Genomic DNA, 20641 nt, shown 5'->3' with positions numbered 1-20641 from the left:
TTGGCAGCTACGGGTGTGTGTTTGGCAGCTGCAGGTGTGTGTTTTGGCAGCTGCAGGTGTGTTTTGGCAGCTACAGGTGTGTTTTGGCAGCTACAGGTGTGTTTTGGCAGCTACAGGTGTGTTTTGGCAGCTACAGGTGTGTTTTGGCAGCTACAGGTGTGTGTTTTGGCAGCTACAGGTGTGTTTTGGCAGCTACGGGTGTGTGTTTTGGCAGCTGCAGGTGTGTGTTTTGGCAGCTGCAGGTGTGTTTTGGCAGCTACAGGTGTGTTTTGGCAGCTACAAGAGTGTGTTTTGGCAGCTATGGGTGTGTGTTTTGGCAGCTACGGGTGTGTGTTTTGGCAGCTACAGGTGTGTGTTTTGGCAGCTGCAGGTGTGTTTTGGCAGCTACAGGTGTGTTTTGGCAGCTACAAGAGTGTGTTTTGGCAGCTACAGGTGTGTTTTGGCAGCTACGGGTGTGTGTTTTGGCAGCTACAAGTGTGTGTTTTGGCAGCTACGGGTGTGTTTTGGCAGCTACGGGTGTGTGTTTTGGCAGCTACAGGTGTGTGTTTTGGCAGCTACGGGTGTGTTTTGGCAGCTACGGGTGTGTGTTTTGGCAGTTACAGGTGTGTGTTTTGGCAGCTACAGGTGTGTTTTGGCAGCTACAGGTGTGTTTTGGCAGCTACGGGTGCATCGATGAAACAATAACTTTTTGCTCTTTTCTAGTGACTGGTGAGAGTTTGACTTACCAGCTGACTCCGCTAGTAGTGCTCTTCTATGGATAATCTAATTGGCTGCAGTTAGCTGGGGCTAGCCTTGCTGCGTCAAGTTAGTCTTGTGTAATGTTACATTTCTATTTTCATTCAATAAAATGTGAAACCGTCCTCCTGACAGACAGCCAGATGAGGCTGAAGCTGTTCTTTGTGTTTCACATGAACTGACAGTGAAAACATCACAGCTCTTCTTTAAACACCATCAGGCTGCGTGTTCTCTACTGACTCAGGGCCCTGCTCAGGCAGTTTCACTGTGATTGTGTGATCCTTGATGTTCATTCTGTTTGGAGTCTCAGATAAATGACATACCTGTGTGGGGGTGTGAGGAAACTCCAGCTGCTGGGACAGAGACTTCCTGTTTCCATATAAACCTCCATGCCCGTGAGAATGATTTGTGTACAGCTCTGGGGTCTTCATGATGATGCTGTCCAGATCCCCAATCCAATAAGGATGAACACCTGGTTACACACACACACACACACACACACACACACACACACACAACATCATCAGAAAATCAATCATTTTAAAAATAACGAGGTAAAAATACACCCAAAACCAACATTCAAGCTACTGGTAATATGGTTTAAATGAGACTTATTCAACAGACTGCTCATGATCCAAATGCAGCCCTCCTGGCCTGTCAGTATTTTTCTTAGTGGGTATTGAGCCCATTCATAAGTGTTGACTGATGCTTCACATAATTAACTTTTGTAAATATAATGTTTGTTTTTTTTTCAATTGTGAAAACTAATTAGCAATTAAACAACGTAAAAATATATTTCCTCGTTTTACAGGTCTGACACAGGGAATGTAAAAGTCCTGTCTGTACTTCACTTTTATTCAAATATTCTAAAATAGTAGTTAAATAGTAGTTAAGTGTAGCTGAGGATCCAGCTACACTGTGCTACAATGTAACGCTGCAGCCTTGAACTGTATTACTTAGAATGTAACTAGTAGTAATCTGTTCACTCAGATTAGTGGTACATTTCATATCATCATACTCAAAGGAGTTTTGTTTGATTTATTGCTATTACTACATCAAATTTTTAATAATAACATTAGTTTGGTCCAGCAGCTCAGCACAGGTGCTAAACCACAACATATTGTCAACAGATCCTCTATAATCTCTCCCAGGCTCTATAATCTCTCCCAGGCTCTCCCATCCCTCATAATCAAAAGTGCAAGTGAATTCATGTCTGAGCCATCACACACTGCTCACGAGCACTTTCACCCTCGGCCCTCTAGAGGGTGCTGCAGGTCCTCACCCACCAAAACAGCGATTCAGTTCAAGACCCGCCTTTGTCCTGCTGCAATAAGGAATTCTGCATAATAATTTCTGACTCTAGCATCTTTTATTGTGATCCATTCAATTCTTCTCCCCTTTTTGTGCTGACTGAATGAATGAAATTCAATGTGGCTGTTTTTTAGTTCAATTGAGTTCAAATACACAGGACTCTCTCATTTCCTGATAATTGTGGATATAAAGTCTTAGTCAAATGAGCTGCTGTACTCTGGATAATTACAAACATAAAGTATTATCTGAAATCGGTTCACTTGCATCTCACACCAGTGGATGGCTGAGCACAGCACTTCTCACAATTAGGACCACATTTCCCATAAGCGGCGTGGCTTCCCAGTGCTAAAAGGATATACTCCCTGGCCTCACACCTCCCTGAAGACAATAAACATATTAGAAACAATTTCCCATCCTCCCTCTCTCTCCTTGCACCATGTGTCATTACCATGCACTCTAAAAGCTTTAGCTGGACACAGCAGCAGCCTCCTGCTGTTTGTGCAGATCTCTGCTTGAATCTGATTTGTGTATTGTACATGCTAAATGAAACGCAGTAGAGTTAATGGTTCTCACTCCTTTTGATGGAGGCCAGACAACTGGTAATTTAAGTGAGTGATAGCTGGATGATACACACTGGTTGAATTGGAGCGTGTCCAGTTGCTGGCCATCTGTCCTGGTGGGCTCGGCTCTGTCTTCTCCATTTCCCAGCATCTCTCCTCGTTTACCTCTGGGATGGGTAACTACACACACACACACACACACACACACATATCGAAACACATTTATGTAGGGGGAACAGGGATTCTCTTGAAAAAAAAAAGTTGCTGTGACAAAAATGAAATGATGACATAATTACAAATACTACAGTGGTTCAGAATTCAGTTTTGGCAGAAGTATTAGTTTACTTTCAGATGGTTGTTGTTGGCCATTAGTTCCTCGTCTGTGTATCCAGGCAGTGACAGATGATCAGATGGGGATCTGAGAGCTGGATGCTGTGGGCCTGTTGTCAGACTATGTAAATGGAGATTGTCTTCACATGTGGAGAAGTCCTGAAGAACACAACACATCAGCATAAGAAACACTCAACTGCAGCTCAACATGAGGCACACCAATGGCAGAATATACATTTAAACTTCACTTCTGCCTTACCTTCCCTGAGGGGCAAGTGAAGCCTTTTTTCTCTAAGTCTTATCAACGTTGTTTTCTCTCTATCTCTCTAAGTTCCTTAATTTGTGAAACCACGTGACTTTTATCTTTTTTTTCTTAAATTTCTGTTTTGCATTTGTTTTTGAGATAATCGCAGTGCCCACAGGAGGCTCCAGTGCACCACTAACTCTTGTTCTATACAGGACCAAAGCATTCATGTGTTTCTGTAAGGGGAGTTTTAATTACACTTAACACAAGATATAGCTATTGTATGTTAGCAGGTTGTTGTTGTTTGTTGTTTTCACTGTTAAGCAACCTCTGTTGCTGATGAAAATCAAAATGACTCAGGCAGAAACGCTCACCGACGAGATGATGTTTCAGATTCTTATTCATGGTGTGTTAAGTCTCTTTCCTCAGGCGACCAATGAAACGCACCGTTACCTCGAGTAAAATTATAGATTTCACTGGTTTGAACATTGTTGGAAACATTTTGGAAGTTTTAATGCAGAAATGTTAAATATTACACCTAAAATAAATCGCTCTTTTTCCTCTAACGAGAGTACTGAGAGTTTCTCTTGGTATGGGTATTTGTCGTTTGAATCTACTTTATACCTTTCTGATGATGAATGATTGACAGATGATGCAGGTTGTCAGTGATGCTAACTCGTATACAAACCTCTAAAAAGTACAGCGCTGGTCCAAATTGCTTCCCCTTCCCTATTGTTGCCAGTGTAATGGCCGGTGGCTGACGCAATTTACTAAAACATTTCCAAAGACTTTTTGTGTACCAATTTATGTAGATAAAGGGCCAAAGTCAAAATACTAGAATTCCACTTTAAGTCTAATCCTCAACTTTTAAGCCCTGCGTCTGATGAAAACATGGTTCATTCTCTTTATCATCATCAACTCGTCTTTGAAACCACAGGAAAGGGGCGTTTTCTGGCTGAAGGGGCATTTATGAAAAAAAAAATAGAGACTCAAACAGACACAGTGTTGAAAACAGGATCAGCTGAGCCCAGACGTCACATGTTAAACATTCTTTCCTACTGCTCCTTTTCTCCATCTTTACTTCATTCTGCTGTTCAGGTTTCCACAGGCTCTTAAAAGTGACTCAAATAGACTTGGCGTGATGACAGGGCGTTATACCGCCCAGCAGGAAAGCGACCGCAGTTACAAAAATACAAATACCTGAAAAAAACCCTCAAACTCTGCCTCCATGGCTGCTAAGGAGCAATGAAAACACACCATGCTGGGTTCAGTATGAACTGCTGTGCTCAGACTGACACATCCATACATCAAGCATGTGCTGCTCATTCCTGCTGATGCAGTTCCCTGTGTAAAGGGAAGAGTCTCTGTATATATGAACTACAAATGAGTTTTCCTACAAAAACATTTGACATTTTTAAGATTTTACCTGGAACTGGATGTACAATTACATAACACTTCCCTGGATTTCCATGAGCAGCTGATGAGCTTCCCAAAGCGTGCTCTATTCCTGCTTTGTCAGTGATGTCAGAGTGTATCAGATTTCTAGACTGTCCCTGTCTGAAATATCCTTCTCCTCCATGTTTTTCCACAAATTCCACCAGCATTGGTGAAGCCGACAGATTATATAAAATGAATGAATTTCCCTCTCACATTGCTCTTTTGTGTTGACCAAACTCAAATTCTCTAAATTCCTTTATGTGCATTACATTTCTGACCGGATTACAAAGAGCCTTGTTTGTCAGTGTTGTGGGAAGACCTGGAATGTGATTGCTGCATGAAAAACACGCCATGCCCACTCAGAAACAGAGCGGAGAGGGGACCCAGCGATTGGACTGTTGAGCCATGCAGGGCAACCATCTGCTAGTTAAGGATTTTATCTTTAACTGTTTTTTAATCTACATATTTGACTTTAAATTTAAGTGGGTGTATCATAAGGATGAGTACTCAGGAAACTTATTCATGTATGTATGACCTTTCTCCTCTCTAATTATAACTGTATATTTTTACATACCCCTGACCTTACTCAAAATCCAGCAGTCAGACTTTTAACACATTATTGGTCTTATAAAGCCTCATGTTTAGTTTTTTTTATATTGATAAGAATAGAGTGAACAATAGGTATTGAAGATCAAATTCCAGTGAAGTTAAGTGCAGGACACGAGGGTGTACAGGTTGCAGTAAGACATGGTGAAGTTCAAGACACATTAATGCAACCTGTAACAAAGTTTCAGTATACAAGCCACCCATATGTGCACACAGTACTGTATCTACTGATGAGTTGTCATTGTAGAAACTATAAATCTTACAATATTATGACCTATGTTCAGAGTTGCAGAAATACATACAAGTATTTATGAGACTGAAGATAGAAGGATAGTGTTTTTGTTATGAAAAGCAGAACCAGTGTCACACACGAGTCAGCTTCACGTGTCCACCTCTGTTACCTCACTATAGGCTGTAATGTGAATGCTTCTTGTTACCTCCGTCGCCATCCGAGCACTGCCGTTTAGAATCTGTCCGTTAAAGGGTGCCAGCTTGTCTGGGCTCAGGAAGCTGCAGCCTCTGAAGAAAAACACACAGAGACAGCTGAGAAACCACAACCTGCATGACTCATTGAAAAATACTTTATATTAGTAGAGTTAGATGGATGTGCCAGAAGTTTCACACTAAGTATGAGCATATTATTCCAGGCCACTTAGCTGATGAAAGGTATCCTGCAGAATTTTGGACCTGTTGTATTGTTATATAGCAGCATTTTTAACATAAATTCCTGCCACCAGTTTTGGGTTGTTCCACTGTCTGTCAGTTAAACTTAACAATGCATAATCATTGCAAGCTACCAATCTCAAAACTGCTAGGAACTGACTCGAGTGGTCTTGACTACCAGTGAGAATCAGCTGGCCATGAAATCAGACAAACACAATGTGAAAGCCAGCCCCTTTTTTTTAGGATGATTCTGTTATCCTCACTGAGCAGTTTGATTACCAGAACATGATGCATGATCTGGATTCGGTGCCACTTGCTTTTTCCCATGGCCACTCTCCAGTATTCTCTGAATCACTGTGTTGGCATTTGGATCCATACATATTTGAAACTTAATTTCACAAAATGTTATTATAATTGTATATAACATATTTAATATACCCTGCAGCCAATCAGAATCTCCATGACCATGGTAAAAAAATCACAGACTTCTGTGTGTGAATGTGTCGTCACACAGGAATCGGTGTACCAGATTAGACAATGTGCAGCTGTGACACCAAAACAGCGTTTCATTGGGGTGGACATGCTGAAATTCTCATCAATGAGTAGCACAAGAAGTGGCATAAAGGTCCCGAGGGAATCTTTCTATTGCCTTTCTGTATCACATCTGCCGGCCTGGCTCTTCTAGGTTCGACTTGGCGGGGCAGAGATTTGCATTTCCACCATGACTGCTTGAAAGTGTGTCTTTAACCCATGACACGCATTGTTAAGAATAATCACTAACAATGTGGCTCCGCTGCTTCAGTTCCAAACACGTTTCATTTACTACAAGTACTTCACAATAAAAGCCCCCTGTCATTTAGTTATTTAAAAGCTTTTATTATGAAGCAGTGTAACAGGAAACGTTGTCCTTCACCAGCAGTAACTAAACATGACTCCTGAGACAGCTGAAAGTGAACACATATGCAATCACAGTCATGCAGTACATTTACAAATGGATCATTACCACTAAATTCTAAGGATGAAGTCGCTGTGCTGAGTCATCAGTGTAGTTTTGAAAATCTTTCAGCAGCAGAGCTCTCACTGGAGAATGACAGTGTCACTGTCAGTTTAGTTATAATATATACTTAGGATACTTGGATCCTTGATTGAAAGCTTACTTAAAGAATACAAAATCCACAGAAAGGATTGTGATAAAATCAACATCATGTGAGATGATGTTCTGTGAGGGTATTAACTGAATGACAGACTGAAGTTGGATTCTTATCCATGGATGAACTGAGGATAGAATCACAATTCTCTGAGCTTCCTCACTGATGTTGAGGATACACTGACCATCCACAACAACACTGACCAGTGAAATAACATTAATCATCCCATACAATGTATTGTTCTGCAGGGAAATCCTAAGTGCTGGTATTTATGTGGAAGCCACTGGACACGCACCGGCCACCCCAACACTGTTGCACCCCCTCATTACAATGGCACTTTATGACGGCACAGTCATTTTGTGAAAATCTGCAAAAGGAAGTCTTCCAGCAAAAAGTTGTATCTGTGCCAAACTGTGCAGATTACAGCTCTGTGTGTTCATTTACTGTACATCTGTATTAACATGACAGTGACACAGATTACATGTTAATACAGAGTGGAAATTAACTGTTTATCTTAGTGATGACGAAGTGTAGTTTCATGTGCAGCTTTCACCTTTCTTCAGTCACTTAGAGCTGGTGCTGCATTACTACCTGTGAACGTTCGCTCCGTTCCTTCCTGGCTCCACATTAGTTTCTTTGTCCTCCGTCTGGACGCTGTTATCAGCCTTCTGTGGTCCACACACCTCCTCAGCAGGCGCTGTGGCTACACACATCCTCCAGATACTACTCTCCTACACACACACACACACACACACACACACAGAACAAGCATAAGAGGACCTCTATACTTGGGGGTAGAAAGAAAGCTTTATGAGCATATCAACCATCTGGCTGAACGAGGTGACAGGCGAGGAAAAAGAAAACGTGTTTTATAGGTGCATGAACTGGCCAACAGTGTTTGGAGGTCATGTCATTTAGGTGTCAGTTTCCCTGAAGAGGACAGTATGTGACCAGATTATTAAATACAATATAACACAGACAGAGGACGGCTGTGCTTTTTATATCTGTACTGAGGTATCTCCTGAATGCCAGATACCTTAAACACAAAATCCAACAACTGATGATCATGATAATACTCTGAATGGGTTATTGTTATTATTTTGGTTATGACAACTTTATACTTCATTCCTAAACCTCCGTTTGACTCTAACAGGTTTAGACTCAACATGAACACGGAAAGGATATGGTTACGGTGTTGTTTCTGTCTGGTAGGTAATTAACAGTGATTGATGTTCAACCTGGCATGAATTACTCCCAGAGGAAAATCTCTGCTCCATCAAGTTACTGTTGAGCTCAAACTCGGCCAGGTTTGTTGAGCAGCACAGGCTGGAGTCCATGAAATAAGACAGCAGCCAGCTGAGAGCCTTCACTGTGACTGGCATGCAATCTCTGTTGTTGATGGTTAAATTCATGAAGGCTTTTTCTGGAGCTGAAAGAGCTTCTGTGTCCTAACATGGGATGGCAATGTTGGTCAGTGCATGGTCTGTGTATCATCTGATCATTCAATTATTCCATTTAATCTGGCAAACAAAAAACAAAAAAACAAGCAAATATTTTGTTTTTTGTTTTCTGTATGCACCAAACATTGAAAACGGGTGTTTATTTTCCTATTTTCAGCCCAAAACGGAAAATATAATAAACAAGGAAACCAAAACGAATTAATGAATCTAATTTCCATTTTCCGTTATTGTTTTGCCATTTCCCACGGTACATTTCTGCTGTGCGGCCACACTTTGCACATGCTCAATGTATAGTCTAGTATCTCTGGTCGATAATTACATTTTCAATAAAGCATGATCAGATGATACACGGACGGCGCATCACTTTGGACTTACTGATATATATCAAAAACTAGAAGTTGGTTCAGTATTGTGTCTCACCCTCAAGATGTTGGATCACCATCATCAGGTCATAAAAAAAATTGGATGATTAAAAAAAACATTCTTTACAGAAACCTGTTCCTGTAAAGCATTCCCACCAGCAGTGCTGGCCCTGAGCAATGTGTCTTTGTCCATGAGGACAGCTGAAAGCTTGTTGGAGCACAAAGCCTACATTTAAACACCGAGGTAGGAATCAGTGCCGGCCCTGACCAATGTGGTGCCCTTGGCAGGATCTTAGCCGGCGTCCTCTTGCATCGCAGCCAATTTCATAATCAATTTTCATACACTCACACAGAAACTGCATGTATGTATTCAAGATTTTATTCCTTCTAAGTAAAAAATATCACACCAAATAAAAACTGAAGAAAGAAACAAGTGATAAAAATACAATATAAATAAGGCATTGTGCAAACATATTATTAGCGTGCCATCTCTCTCTTATCTATTGTCAGCCGCTTTGCAAAACGACCTCCAACTCCTTCCATGTTGCCATGTGGGTATTGTGCTCCTGGCTATCCCCATGAACCTTCAGCAAGTGGCTTGCATTGTTCCAGTCCTTTAGTCCTTCCTTATTAAGTCTGTATTCTTTTGGAGGAAACATTTAGCAGCAGAAGCAGTGCAAGCTATCATTTCTGTTACATCAGCCAGCTTCTTTTTGATTTTTTCAGCATTGACTAAGTTACAAAAGTCATGTTGACACTCTCCCATCTTTGTTTTTTGAAAATGCGTAACTGCTTTTTTATTTCATCTGGTCCTCTGTGACCTAGTCAGAAGAGATGTCCAGTCAGCAGGTCTGTAGTGCAGCCTTTAGTCCTGATGCTGTGTCACTCTGCTGTGCTGAGGTAGAGGGACAGGAGCACCTGATGCTGTGTCACTGGGCTGCTGGTGAAATATGTTGAAACTGCATCTGAAGAGAGAAGAGAAGTATATGTGACCACTGCATGTTACATTTTAATAAAAAAACAAAAACAGATGCTTGATGTGTGCTATACATAACACTAATAATGAACATGTGATGAGATTCATTCAACTTTACCTGTATCTTCTTCACGTCTTCCTCTTCTTTCCTTCTTTTCCTTCACTGGGCGCCGGATGGTTTCAGTCTTTTGGACCTTGTGATTCTGCTACAGTATCAGTAAATCTCTCTCTTTGTCTTGGGGTCTCGGTCCGGTCAGATTCAGGCAGCTGGCCTCTTGACCCCCCTCACAGAGCGAGGGCAGGTACAGTGCAACGATCCACGAACCCAGAAAAAAAGGCCTCTCCATTATTTCATAGGCTTTGCTATAAAGTTATGTTGCTATGGGCATATATGATGTTTCGAAATAATAGTAGCAATAGCATTGGTAAAAAAAATAGTATTTTATTATTATTATTATTTATTTTTTATTACTTTTTATTTTATTTGTTTCCTCCTCCCATGGATGACGGCGCCCTCAGCCTATTCCTAGGGCCAGCTCTGCCCACCAGCCTCAGTTATGCTTTGTATTTTGTGTTAATTAGCAAATGTTAGCATGCTAAGATTAGATTAGATAGTGAGCATGGTCAAAAATTACCTAAAAATGTCAGCATGTCACAGAAATTATAATCATAAGAGTATAATAAACTGTAAACGTATTACCTATATTAAGTAGGAGGAAGTTGCTTCATTTCTATTTATCATAGTTTGAAGTTTTAGAGCAATCGAACCACAACACAAAGTACAAAACCCCACAAAAACAACTTCTTAAGAAGACAAAATGCAGACAAAAATGTACCTGCATCAGTTTGCTTGATGACAATAAAACAGTCTTCTTCAATAAAGTCAGTTACTTTTTACAATATGAATAAATGAATGCAGATAACACAATGTAATTTAACAATCATGTCTAATCTGGAAATGACCAACATTACCAACAAAGAAGTGAGTCAGAGAAATGAAATGTCATTTTCTGATTGTTTCACAGCCGTTTTGAGGTCAAAACCACACAGGGTACTCACGGATCAGACCAGACCAGTTCAAAATTCACAAGTGTGCATTATACATGTGTAACATTTAAAAACATTTAACCTGTGTGCACATCTGTAGACCTCAGACATGGTAGTGTTAGTGCTGTGCAGTGTCTGTCACTCATGTCTGTGAGGTGAGTGATGAGTGACCCACAGTCTGATGGTGTCTGATATTAGCAGAATGAAGCCGAGCAGCAGAAACAGAACAACACAACAAGCCCCGTCTTTGTCTGGATGTTTGACATTCAGGCCGACACAGCTCTCAGTCTACCAACACAGTAACGCAGGGCATGTGATTATCATTACATTTAGACAAGAAGCATTCCCCACAGTGTATAACACAGTGTTAGAATGATGATGCCATGCTCAGGCTTGGGATGTACAAACAATATACACTCATCTCCAGTTGCTGAACAGATCAGTTTCTATGTCTAAGTAATAAATCTGACCACGTAGAACGTTGTGTTCAATAGATGATTCTGTTTCTGTCATCTGACAGGATTGAATGACCCTTATAGGGAGGATGCAGCAGCCATGTGTGCTGTCATGAGTGCTTTCAGCACGTTTCAGCACATGTGACTTATTATTACTATAAAATGAACATGACAATTCATTCCTGTATCAGCTGCAGTCAGTCCAGTGACTGTGGCTGAAGGCTTCGACACACTGAGGGTGAATGCCTCGTGATTATGATGTGCTAAACTTGTTCTCACTTGTTCGTTCAAAGAAATATAAATCAAATGTATCACTGTGTAAAAAAATTATGTTTTGGATCTCATCCATGTTGTCAAACTCAGGTGACTCACAGTTTAGTGAGTTACAGAGAAATGCCACACTGAATTGTCATTATGAATCCCACTGGTTCTCTACGACCTGTCTGACGCTGTTTTCAGTGTTTAGATTTGAACGGGCTATCAGGAACATATTGTGACATATCTTGTTGTCCAGCAGACTACCAGGCCCTCGAAAGTGTCTCAGGTGGTAAGAAAGCATCTATTAATCAAACTTTCTCATCCTAGCCGTTGAACAACATGAAGTACATACAGTATATTTAGCAGAGAGTCCTGTGGTCACGACCACAAGGCTGTCAGGCTTTTGTCATATGAAAGCAATGGACACAAACTAATCAGAGGCTGAATGGGACAGGTCTCTGAAGACAATTCTCCGTCTCAGTTGTTTTTATGGAATCATCGTTAAGCGACGTAAGTGAAAGTAATGCTGCTCTCACACCAGTGGGATGTATGGTACAGCAGGTTCATGCAAAACATGACCTCGTAATCTGAAAACAACATTTAATCAAACTCAACAACTATTCCCAACGTCTGCTTTACAGTTTGATTATCACACGAGTTGTCAAAAGACTTCCAAAAGCTTTGTTGACAATGTCAAGAGAAATATCACATAATATAATAACGGGCACAGCTCAACGTCACTGTCTGGTAACAACGATCATCAACCTGCTGGTGGAGCTAGCGGAGGGAAGGATCACCACAGTCAACAGAGTTGGTCTGGTGGGGACCATGAGTGTATGTACAAGGTTGCAACACATTTTTTTGTAATATTTCAGGCTGGACAAAGGTGGTGGACCAACTAATCCACTGTTTTTGTCATCCCCAGAGCAATGCTCCTACAGTGACCAAACTGTAACCAGAAAGGTGAACATTAGTCAAAGACTTTGCCTCTATCATTTCTTTATGCCAAGGATCAGTTTTATGCAGCCGTACCTTGATGCTGAAGGACCTCCTTACACTCCTTTTACTCTCCCTGAGTGTGGTGGTATGATGCACCGGGTGATCTGCCTCACTGCCTCCCCTTTTCTCCAGGGTTGACTGCTGGCTCGTCCTCCAGTGCTTGCTGTCTGTGTCTCTGTACCGTGTTTGATCCCCAGCGGTCACGTCTGTTGTCCAGCCTGGACCCCATGTCCTGCACCCGTCTGACACTTTCCCAGCATGCCTCTCTTCTGGACAGTCATCGTTAGTCTTAGAGTGACACAGGATCAGGGACCTGGACAAAAGCAGTTTCAGACATTTAAAATTACATCCCTGAAAGATGAAATACTTGAGTAATGCAGCCATGAAAGTGATAAAAAAAGACTACACCTGTCTATTTTAGTGCATGAAATTACGTAACCAGATTGACATGAGTTTGTTGAGTGAATGAATGAAACCCAACTTTACTTTGCCTTGAGCTCTAGTTGTAAGCCTTCGAGTGGTGCTTGTACCTGGAGAGCATGGCCAGCTTCTTGGAGCGGTGATTGTGGCTGCTGGTTGGATTGCTGTTACTGCTATTCCCCTGGTCCCTGCGTCTCCTCTCCATCCTCCTAGCAGCCGCTGTGCTGGCTTTCCTCCTCTGGTGGGAGTATCTCTGAGGCATGGCTGTCAGCATGTGCGTATGTGAGTGCAGCGGGATCTCAGGAACCAACACACTCCTCCCAGCCGGCCCGAAGCCTAATGGAGAGGGACGCTCTGGAGGGCAATTAGAAAATTCAGTTAGGACAGTCAGACTGCATCCGAGTGTGTAAGTGCTCTGAGAAACTGCTGAGGCAATTGTGGAGGCAAGCAGAGATAAAAGCGCTTTTCTTTCCCTGCTTTGAAAAAAAGGGTAAAAGTTTTCCTCAGTCCACATGCTGCTGCTTAATCAGACTGCTGCTGAGAGAAACACACCACACACACAAACACACACACACACACAGTGACATGCAAAGTCTGGAATGGAACATGGACAACAGCATCTGAAGAGGGGTCGAGGAGCGCAGCGAGCTCAGTTTCTCTTTTAATGGACACATACTGTGTACTCTGTGAGAACAGATAATGTGTTAGCGTCGTTGGACTGGTCCCATCAGTGGGCTGGAGTTAATGATGGTCTGTCCTCTTCAACGCCTCACACTCCAGAGAGCCCTGTCGGATGATCCTCAAATGCATTATACATGCTAGTGAAGATGGCTTCTCACATTTACCATGAACACTTAGTAAACCATGAGCAGATGCTCTTTAACTGAAGCACATAAGGCCTTTGGTCTGACATCATTATCTTGCCACCCTCCCAAACCTCCCAGTCACACAGAGCCTGACCTGCTCAGAGGTACATAGCCAGGCTAGCTGTTTCTCTCTGTTTCTTCTATGCTAAGCTAAGCTAAGCATCACCGGGCTCCAGCTGCATATTGAACGAACACACACATAAGAGCAGTATGTCTTCTCATTTAACTCTCCAGAAGAAGGCAAATCAGCACATCTCCATGTTACCCTCAATCTTCCCACAAGACATTGGATAAGACAGAAAAACGGATCACTTGCAGTCAGACCTGAGTGCTAGCTGGCTTTCTGCTCTGTTACAGTGATTTGGCAGCTCCTGCTGACAAATGCCTCTCTGTGCTGTGAATATTACAGCATGCAGGTGGAATATAACAGACCTCCTCAAACAGTAAATACTGTATAAAAGGAGGGAGGTGGAGTCACAACTCTCAGTCCCAGCAACTGAAATTAAAATAAGTAAGAAAATCTAAGACGTTCAAAACTATATTTGGAATGAATCACATTTGATTAAAAAGTACAATGAGGACTCTTTCAGTAAGATGAATGTGTTAAAATGAGAGTCCATCTCTTCACTTGTTGTGATTTAAACAGATTAGTATGTGAATATCCCTCCTGAAACAGAGAAAACAACACATGGTGGATGTGTGGAAGACAGACTTTCTTTTCTGGTGAATCTGATCCTGGAAATGTGTTTGCAATTATGGAGCATTAGTCTGCTTGTTGTGTTGGCCAGATAGACAGGAAGCAGAGACATGGATCTCTGTGCTGGAGGCCTACGAGCCCCACAGACTCCATATCTCCTCTCTTTTCATACGCTTATACACTCTGCAGCTGGATGTATGCCAGCACAGTGGGAACACTTACAGTAGTATGGAAATGAATCTTAGCTACAGTCTCTAAACTAGCTACTGAAGCATCATATTCATTCTGAGCTCTTGGTAAATATAAATGCCAAGGTGCATTTAGAAAAAGCCCTGTCACATCTGCAGCTGAAGGACCTGCTTGTGCTCCTATACTGCAGCTGAGCATATTCAGCACATATTTTGCATCTATATGCAAGCGGGCATCTATGGAGAGAAATTGCACACAGCTAGAAATGCGTTAAAGTTTGGGAGGTATTTGCAATACAGCGATTCAGTTGGTGAAGAGAAAACATATTGTTTCTGACCTTTAGCAGCCTGACTCCAGGCACAGAGGGTCAAAAGGTAAAAGCCAGCAGACTGATAGACCGGAGTCGAGCGGTGAGTTATGAGAATAGACACAAAGGGTTGAACAGCATCTTTGAAGAGCAGTTTCTCTGTAGCCAGTCAAACACATGCTCAGCACAGAAGAGCTCCAAACATAACTTTATAAAACATGAATATGAGAGGAAAATGTGGCTTTCTTTGTCCAGATTGAACAAGCAAGCAAAGAGTGAGTTTGTGTTGTCGCAGTTATAACAGCTCAGGAAACTATCAGGCTCAAAGCACATGCTTTACCAACACAGAGTGTTTGTGTTACTTATTGTTGTTTCATTTGAATTTGTCTTCTTGTGACTTAACTTTGATTCTATTTTCGCACTTTGCTTTTTATGTTTGCTTCCTGCCACAGTTTGTGCTGTGAAATGATAAACTAGTAGATAATTGTTCACAAAAAAGAAAATATGAGACATTCCAAGATCCATCATGTGACTCCTCACTGTTTTGCGGTATTTCCTGCCAACATTAGCAGGTGCTGTGGACGGGGTCAGCACTATGTTCCCACATTTCTAGGACATTTTCAAAATGAGGTCTTGTGTTCCTACATTTTCCTTCAATTTATTGGTTAGGGTCAGGGGTTAAGGAAACCCTAACCCTAAGGAAATGTGGGAACATAGGCACGCTCCCCTGTGGACGCTTCAGTGGTGCTGCCTTCGTAGCCACAAGCACTCGCTCACTGTTGTCAACTTCTTTTTTTTATCACTGATGCTTGAAATATTCTCCTACTCCACACTTCACTTTCTAATTATTTCCTGTTTGAAACCACGTAAATAGTGTTTTCGGACCTTTAGTTGAACCTCTGCTTACTCTCTTGTCATCACAGTTTGAGTTTAGCTTGTGACTTATCATGGCTGAGACAAAAATATTTAGACCAAAATGTTTTTAATGACATTTGACTGAAGTCTTTTATTTTGAAATTCTGCAGCATTTTGATAGTGACATATGTGTCTGAATTAACTTAATGTTGGTTTGTATGCACAGTTTAAGCACAGCCTCATAAAAAGCACTTGTTTCTGAGCCTTGGAGATGTTGACTGCCTCCTGTGATGTTAGCTGGAGTACACAGAGTCCAACTTTCCTCTGACACACACTCTATTCTACAGATGTGAGCACAGCAGTCACTCTGTTCAGTGAGAAAACGAAGAGGAAAAAAGGGAGGAGGGGGAGTGAGTCGGGCAGGTCATGTTGAAAGGTGTGTTTAGGAGGCTGAATAGGGTGAACAGTGTGTGTACATGTGTTCTGTGTGTGTGTGTGTTGTGTGTGTGTGCGTGTGTGTGTGTGTGTGCGTGTGTGTGTGTTGTGTGTGTGTGCGTGTGTGTGTGTGTGTGGTGTGTGCGTGTGTGTGTGTGTGTGTGTGTGTGTCTGTGTGTGTGTGTGTGTGCATGCGCTCACAGAACCACACTCTTTGCCTCTAGCTTTAGCGGGGCAGGAACTCCAGCCTAACAGAAGCTGATTGAGAGAAGGCAGAGGGCGGGTCGCTGCGCAGCTGAACAACGTGTGTGTTGTTTGGAGTTTTTTCTAGTCTGAGACGAGGCAGAACCTACAGAGGACAGCCAAGAGAGCCACCTGAAGAAAGTCAAATCAATAATTCTCAACTTTTCAATGTGTACAATCAGAGATTAATTTTGATTTAAGTCCGTAAGGGGATACGGCTGATGTTGAATTCTCTCACGGGAGGACGATTGGCTACTTTGGCCTCTTTAGTGTCAGTGTGGAATGTCCGCTTCATGCGCTGCGTGGCCGTGTGGCTGGATATAAGCCTGGTCCTATGTTTATATGCAGGGCTGTGGAGAGAGCAGGAAGCCATGCCCATCTACAGCTGGCTTCATGGGCTATTTGTACTCCAAAGGTCGCCTTGACATGGACAGACATTATGTAATCTGTGTTTTCATAAAGAACTTCTGTGTGCAAGTACACACACACACACACACACACACACAGGCTGACAAATCCAGCCCTCAGGCCAACAAGTGCATCATTTAACTTTGCTGCTCTGCAACTAATTTGATAGTTACACAAGACTCACAGACAGACCAAAGAACTAACATGTTTTTCTCTTTCTTTCCTCTCACATAATCCTTTTAGTCATATCTCAACTTGGACACCAGTCTGTGAGACACATGGTTCTGATTAGTATAGACTTGCATTCATAAACATCCTCTGAAGCGATGGGAGTGGAAGTCCTACTCACCGTAGTCGATCATGTTGCCTTTGTGCCAGCATCCACAGTGTCTGCTGGAGGTGCAAACAGAAGATCCAAGGATGGATTCACTCCAGACGGACCGGCAGAAGTCTGGACAGAATGTCAGGTCAAAAACGGAGGTATCGTTCAGAGCATGGCTCCGTCACTGTGATTCATCTGGGGTAACATGCCTGTACCTCTTCTCCTCGACCGTCCTCCTCCTCCTCCTCCTCCTCCTCCTCCTCCCTCCTTTTCCTCCCCCTCTGTCTGGAGAACACAACAGTGTGTCTCAGTCAGGCACGGCTCCCCAAAATCACTGCCCCTTTCCTGTGAGCCGGCTCCAGAGAGAAAACACACCGCACTTAACAGGGCCTGACCTCACACCTACTTTGCATCACACACTGGTCTTTTACAAGGTTCTGTGTTTGTGTGTGTGCACGTGTGTGTGTGTTTGTGCGTGTGCATGCATGTGTGTGTGTGTGTTAACGTGTGTGTGCCCACAGTATGTGTAGGTACATTCTGTATGCTGCAGAGGATGAATAGATTCTCTGTGGCCCTGTTTATACATAAGCACACAACCCTCATTTAAGTCTGTGTGTGTGTGTGTGTGTGTGTGTGTGTGTATGTGTGCGTGTATGTAGTTTTTTCCAGCCTGGTTCAGTGTTGTTGGGCCTGTAGCACTGGGCAGTAAATATACATAACTGGTGGGATTTTAGTGGCGAGGACCACTCTGGGTGAACTGAGACTCTGAGAGGGAGGGGAGGAAAAGAGGCTGCACAGGAGAACAAACTGCTCTTCTCCTGTTGTGTGTGTTCTCTTCATGTCACACATCCAGTTTGTACAACCTGGTAGCCTCTTCCTGTCTATTGACATATAACATTGCAGCCGTGCCTCTTTAACACTGACCTCTAGAGTAATTGCATAAAATAGTCAGAACAGACTTGACTTCACATACAACAAGCTTTCTCTCAGCAGTATTTACATTATAAAAACAGTTTGCAGTGTACATTGTCATTGCGCAGCAAAGAGGAAATGATGCACCATTTTTGTATGTACTAACTTTGTAATTCCACAGTTGCTTAAACTCCTCAAAGATTAAAGCTTTCACCACCTGCACTCTAATTTGGGTGAATGATCAGCAGAGAGCAGCATCCTTCCTCACAGGGCGGTGATCGTACAGGGCTTCACCACAAACAGTGTTTCAACCTGGTCCTGGGGGCCCTGCCCTGCATGTTGTACATGTTTCTCTGCTGTAACACTCCTGGTGAATGGCTCGTCATCAGGCTTCAGCAGAGCTTGATGATGAGCTGATCAATCGAATCAGGAGTGCTGGAGCAGGGAAACATCTACAGGACATACTGAGTATTTGCATGGCAGATACTGTCAGTAGACGGAGTTTGCATCTCTATGACTTTTATTGTGCCTCCCTCTAGTGGCTCATCCATGTCACTGTGGTAAGGAGGCTACGACAATGAATTCATATAGAGATGTCCCTCAGTTTAGGGTTTGACCAGCGGAGGACTTAGATTTTGTGAGGACATGATTCTTACAGCATGAAATGTGTACGGGACACAAGAGGATGTGAAAACAATGGATGAACATGCCACTGACATGAATCAGAAAAGCCAATAAGCATCATCTTCCCCTGACAATCTTCTGCAGATACGTCCAGACATCCAGCATTCATGGCATCCAAGAGGGACATCTGATCATGTGGTTGGTGGCCATAAACTTTCCACCTCTACGAAGAAAATCATTTCTTCATGGGACTAAGACGAAGAAACAGTGATTCCATTCTGGCTGCGACATTGTCCCAAACAATCACAGATGTTCTGGATTCTGCTTCATTGTCCTCCTCTCCTCACCTGACACAAATCTGTTATAGAGGGCATCAATGTTATGTCCCAGAAAGCTTGTGTTATATTGGATTTTGAACATAAAATGGACAGTTTTAACAATGGCATGTAAACATACAGAGTGAGCGAGTCTGAGGAAGAACAGTTGAACTGAAATATGAAAGATGTGCTCATTAATTCTATTCATCACACCTGTGTTTGCTGAAAACTCGACCGGGATTAGCTTCCAGACACAGGCCTGCCTCTTCAAATTGGATTTTCACTGAGCACAGAGAAAATGTACCCTTTGACACTAGAAGGCTGTTTTCACATTCATGTTTCAAACTCTGCACATACATCCAGGGGCGCTGCCAGGGATTATGGGCCCATGAAAAGAAATCTAATTGGGCCCTTGTATAGCCCGTTGAAAAAATGTGATGCTGTTTTATATAAAAGTATGCATTTTAATGATATTTTTGACTATCATTCCCATATTTGTGAAAATAACCTTGTAGTCCCACATGCAGGTCTGATTTATCTCCACAGCTGTAGACTCACAGGTGGTGGCTTTGGCTCCGGGGTGAAAAAATACATATGAGGCGATATGGTCGTTGTGATTTAATCTTCTGATTTCCAGAAAATATAAACATTTCTCTGATTGTACTGAGAGTTGTATTGAGTCACACAGTCTGCATGCATCAGAAATGTTCTCCTCTGTTCCTACTGCAAAGCAGGAAGGTGAGAGTCCCAAACTACTGACCAAACATTCTACTTTAGTGACAGCTGAATTTGAACTATATCACATATAAACATGCATAGGCTATTTTTATTTCAGAACTGTTTTTAATACATGAAAATCATTCTGAAATAAATATGGATTATAGGCTATTTTTATTTCATAGGGGGCTGCTGCTGCTGCTGCTGATGATTTATGCTAGTGTTGATAAGCTCCTTTCAGTTGAAACTTCTACAAATGATTGCCTGGCATAACTTTTATTTGCCACTATATGAGCTCACCTTGTCTCATGTCCTCAGTGACATCATCAGGAGCTGATGAGGGACCTGCTGCTGCTCCACCCTCCCTGGCTGTCTCTGAAACTGAGGGAGGGTCATGTAGTTCATGATGTTAAGCTTTGCTAGGTAATATTGATAGATAATGTTACATGACATTGTTGCTATGATACTGATTAATTCATGCTATGCAAAAATACATGCTCCAAGCTATCCTGGTTGACTGCCTCCAAGCAACAAACCAATATTAGTTTAAACCAGTCAAACAGTGTTAGCACGCTGTGACAGGACTGACATAACCTCTTAACCTGCTCATGATATAACATATAGACCTTTATTATGAGACACACCCCTTTTTCTCTTTTTGAAGACTGGATCTTATTTTTATAAAGAAAATAATTACATCTGACTAGAATCCTCCAGTAATAGTAACACACTGAAAAC

The 20641-nt window shown here is 42.2% G+C and overlaps 1 protein-coding gene across 3 annotated transcripts in view; it reads right to left on the bottom strand.

Annotated features, from left to right (window-relative positions):
* Positions 1-17556, bottom strand: part of il16 (interleukin 16) — a 45737-nt gene extending 28181 nt beyond the window's left edge. For 2 of the 3 annotated variants that reach the window (XM_030413635.1, XM_030413636.1), the window contains exons 1-8: positions 17361-17556; positions 13122-13365; positions 12625-12904; positions 7626-7765; positions 5661-5742; positions 2952-3095; positions 2681-2786; positions 1059-1207 (exon numbers count right to left, since the gene is read on the bottom strand). In XM_030413635.1, coding sequence (XP_030269495.1) covers positions 1059-1207; positions 2681-2786; positions 2952-3095; positions 5661-5742; positions 7626-7765; positions 12625-12904; positions 13122-13365; positions 17361-17373 — 1158 coding nt within the window. In that variant the 5' untranslated portion in view covers positions 17374-17556. The remainder of the gene's footprint in view (positions 1-1058; positions 1208-2680; positions 2787-2951; positions 3096-5660; positions 5743-7625; positions 7766-12624; positions 12905-13121; positions 13366-17360) is intronic. The other variant, XM_030413637.1, reaches the window with a different exon arrangement.
* Positions 17557-20641: the final 3085 nt, after the last annotated feature.

Source organism: Sparus aurata, chromosome 4, assembly GCF_900880675.1.
Source record: "Sparus aurata chromosome 4, fSpaAur1.1, whole genome shotgun sequence".
Classification (NCBI taxonomy): domain Eukaryota; kingdom Metazoa; phylum Chordata; class Actinopteri; order Spariformes; family Sparidae; genus Sparus; species Sparus aurata.
This window is presented reverse-complemented; position numbering and strand designations above follow the sequence as displayed.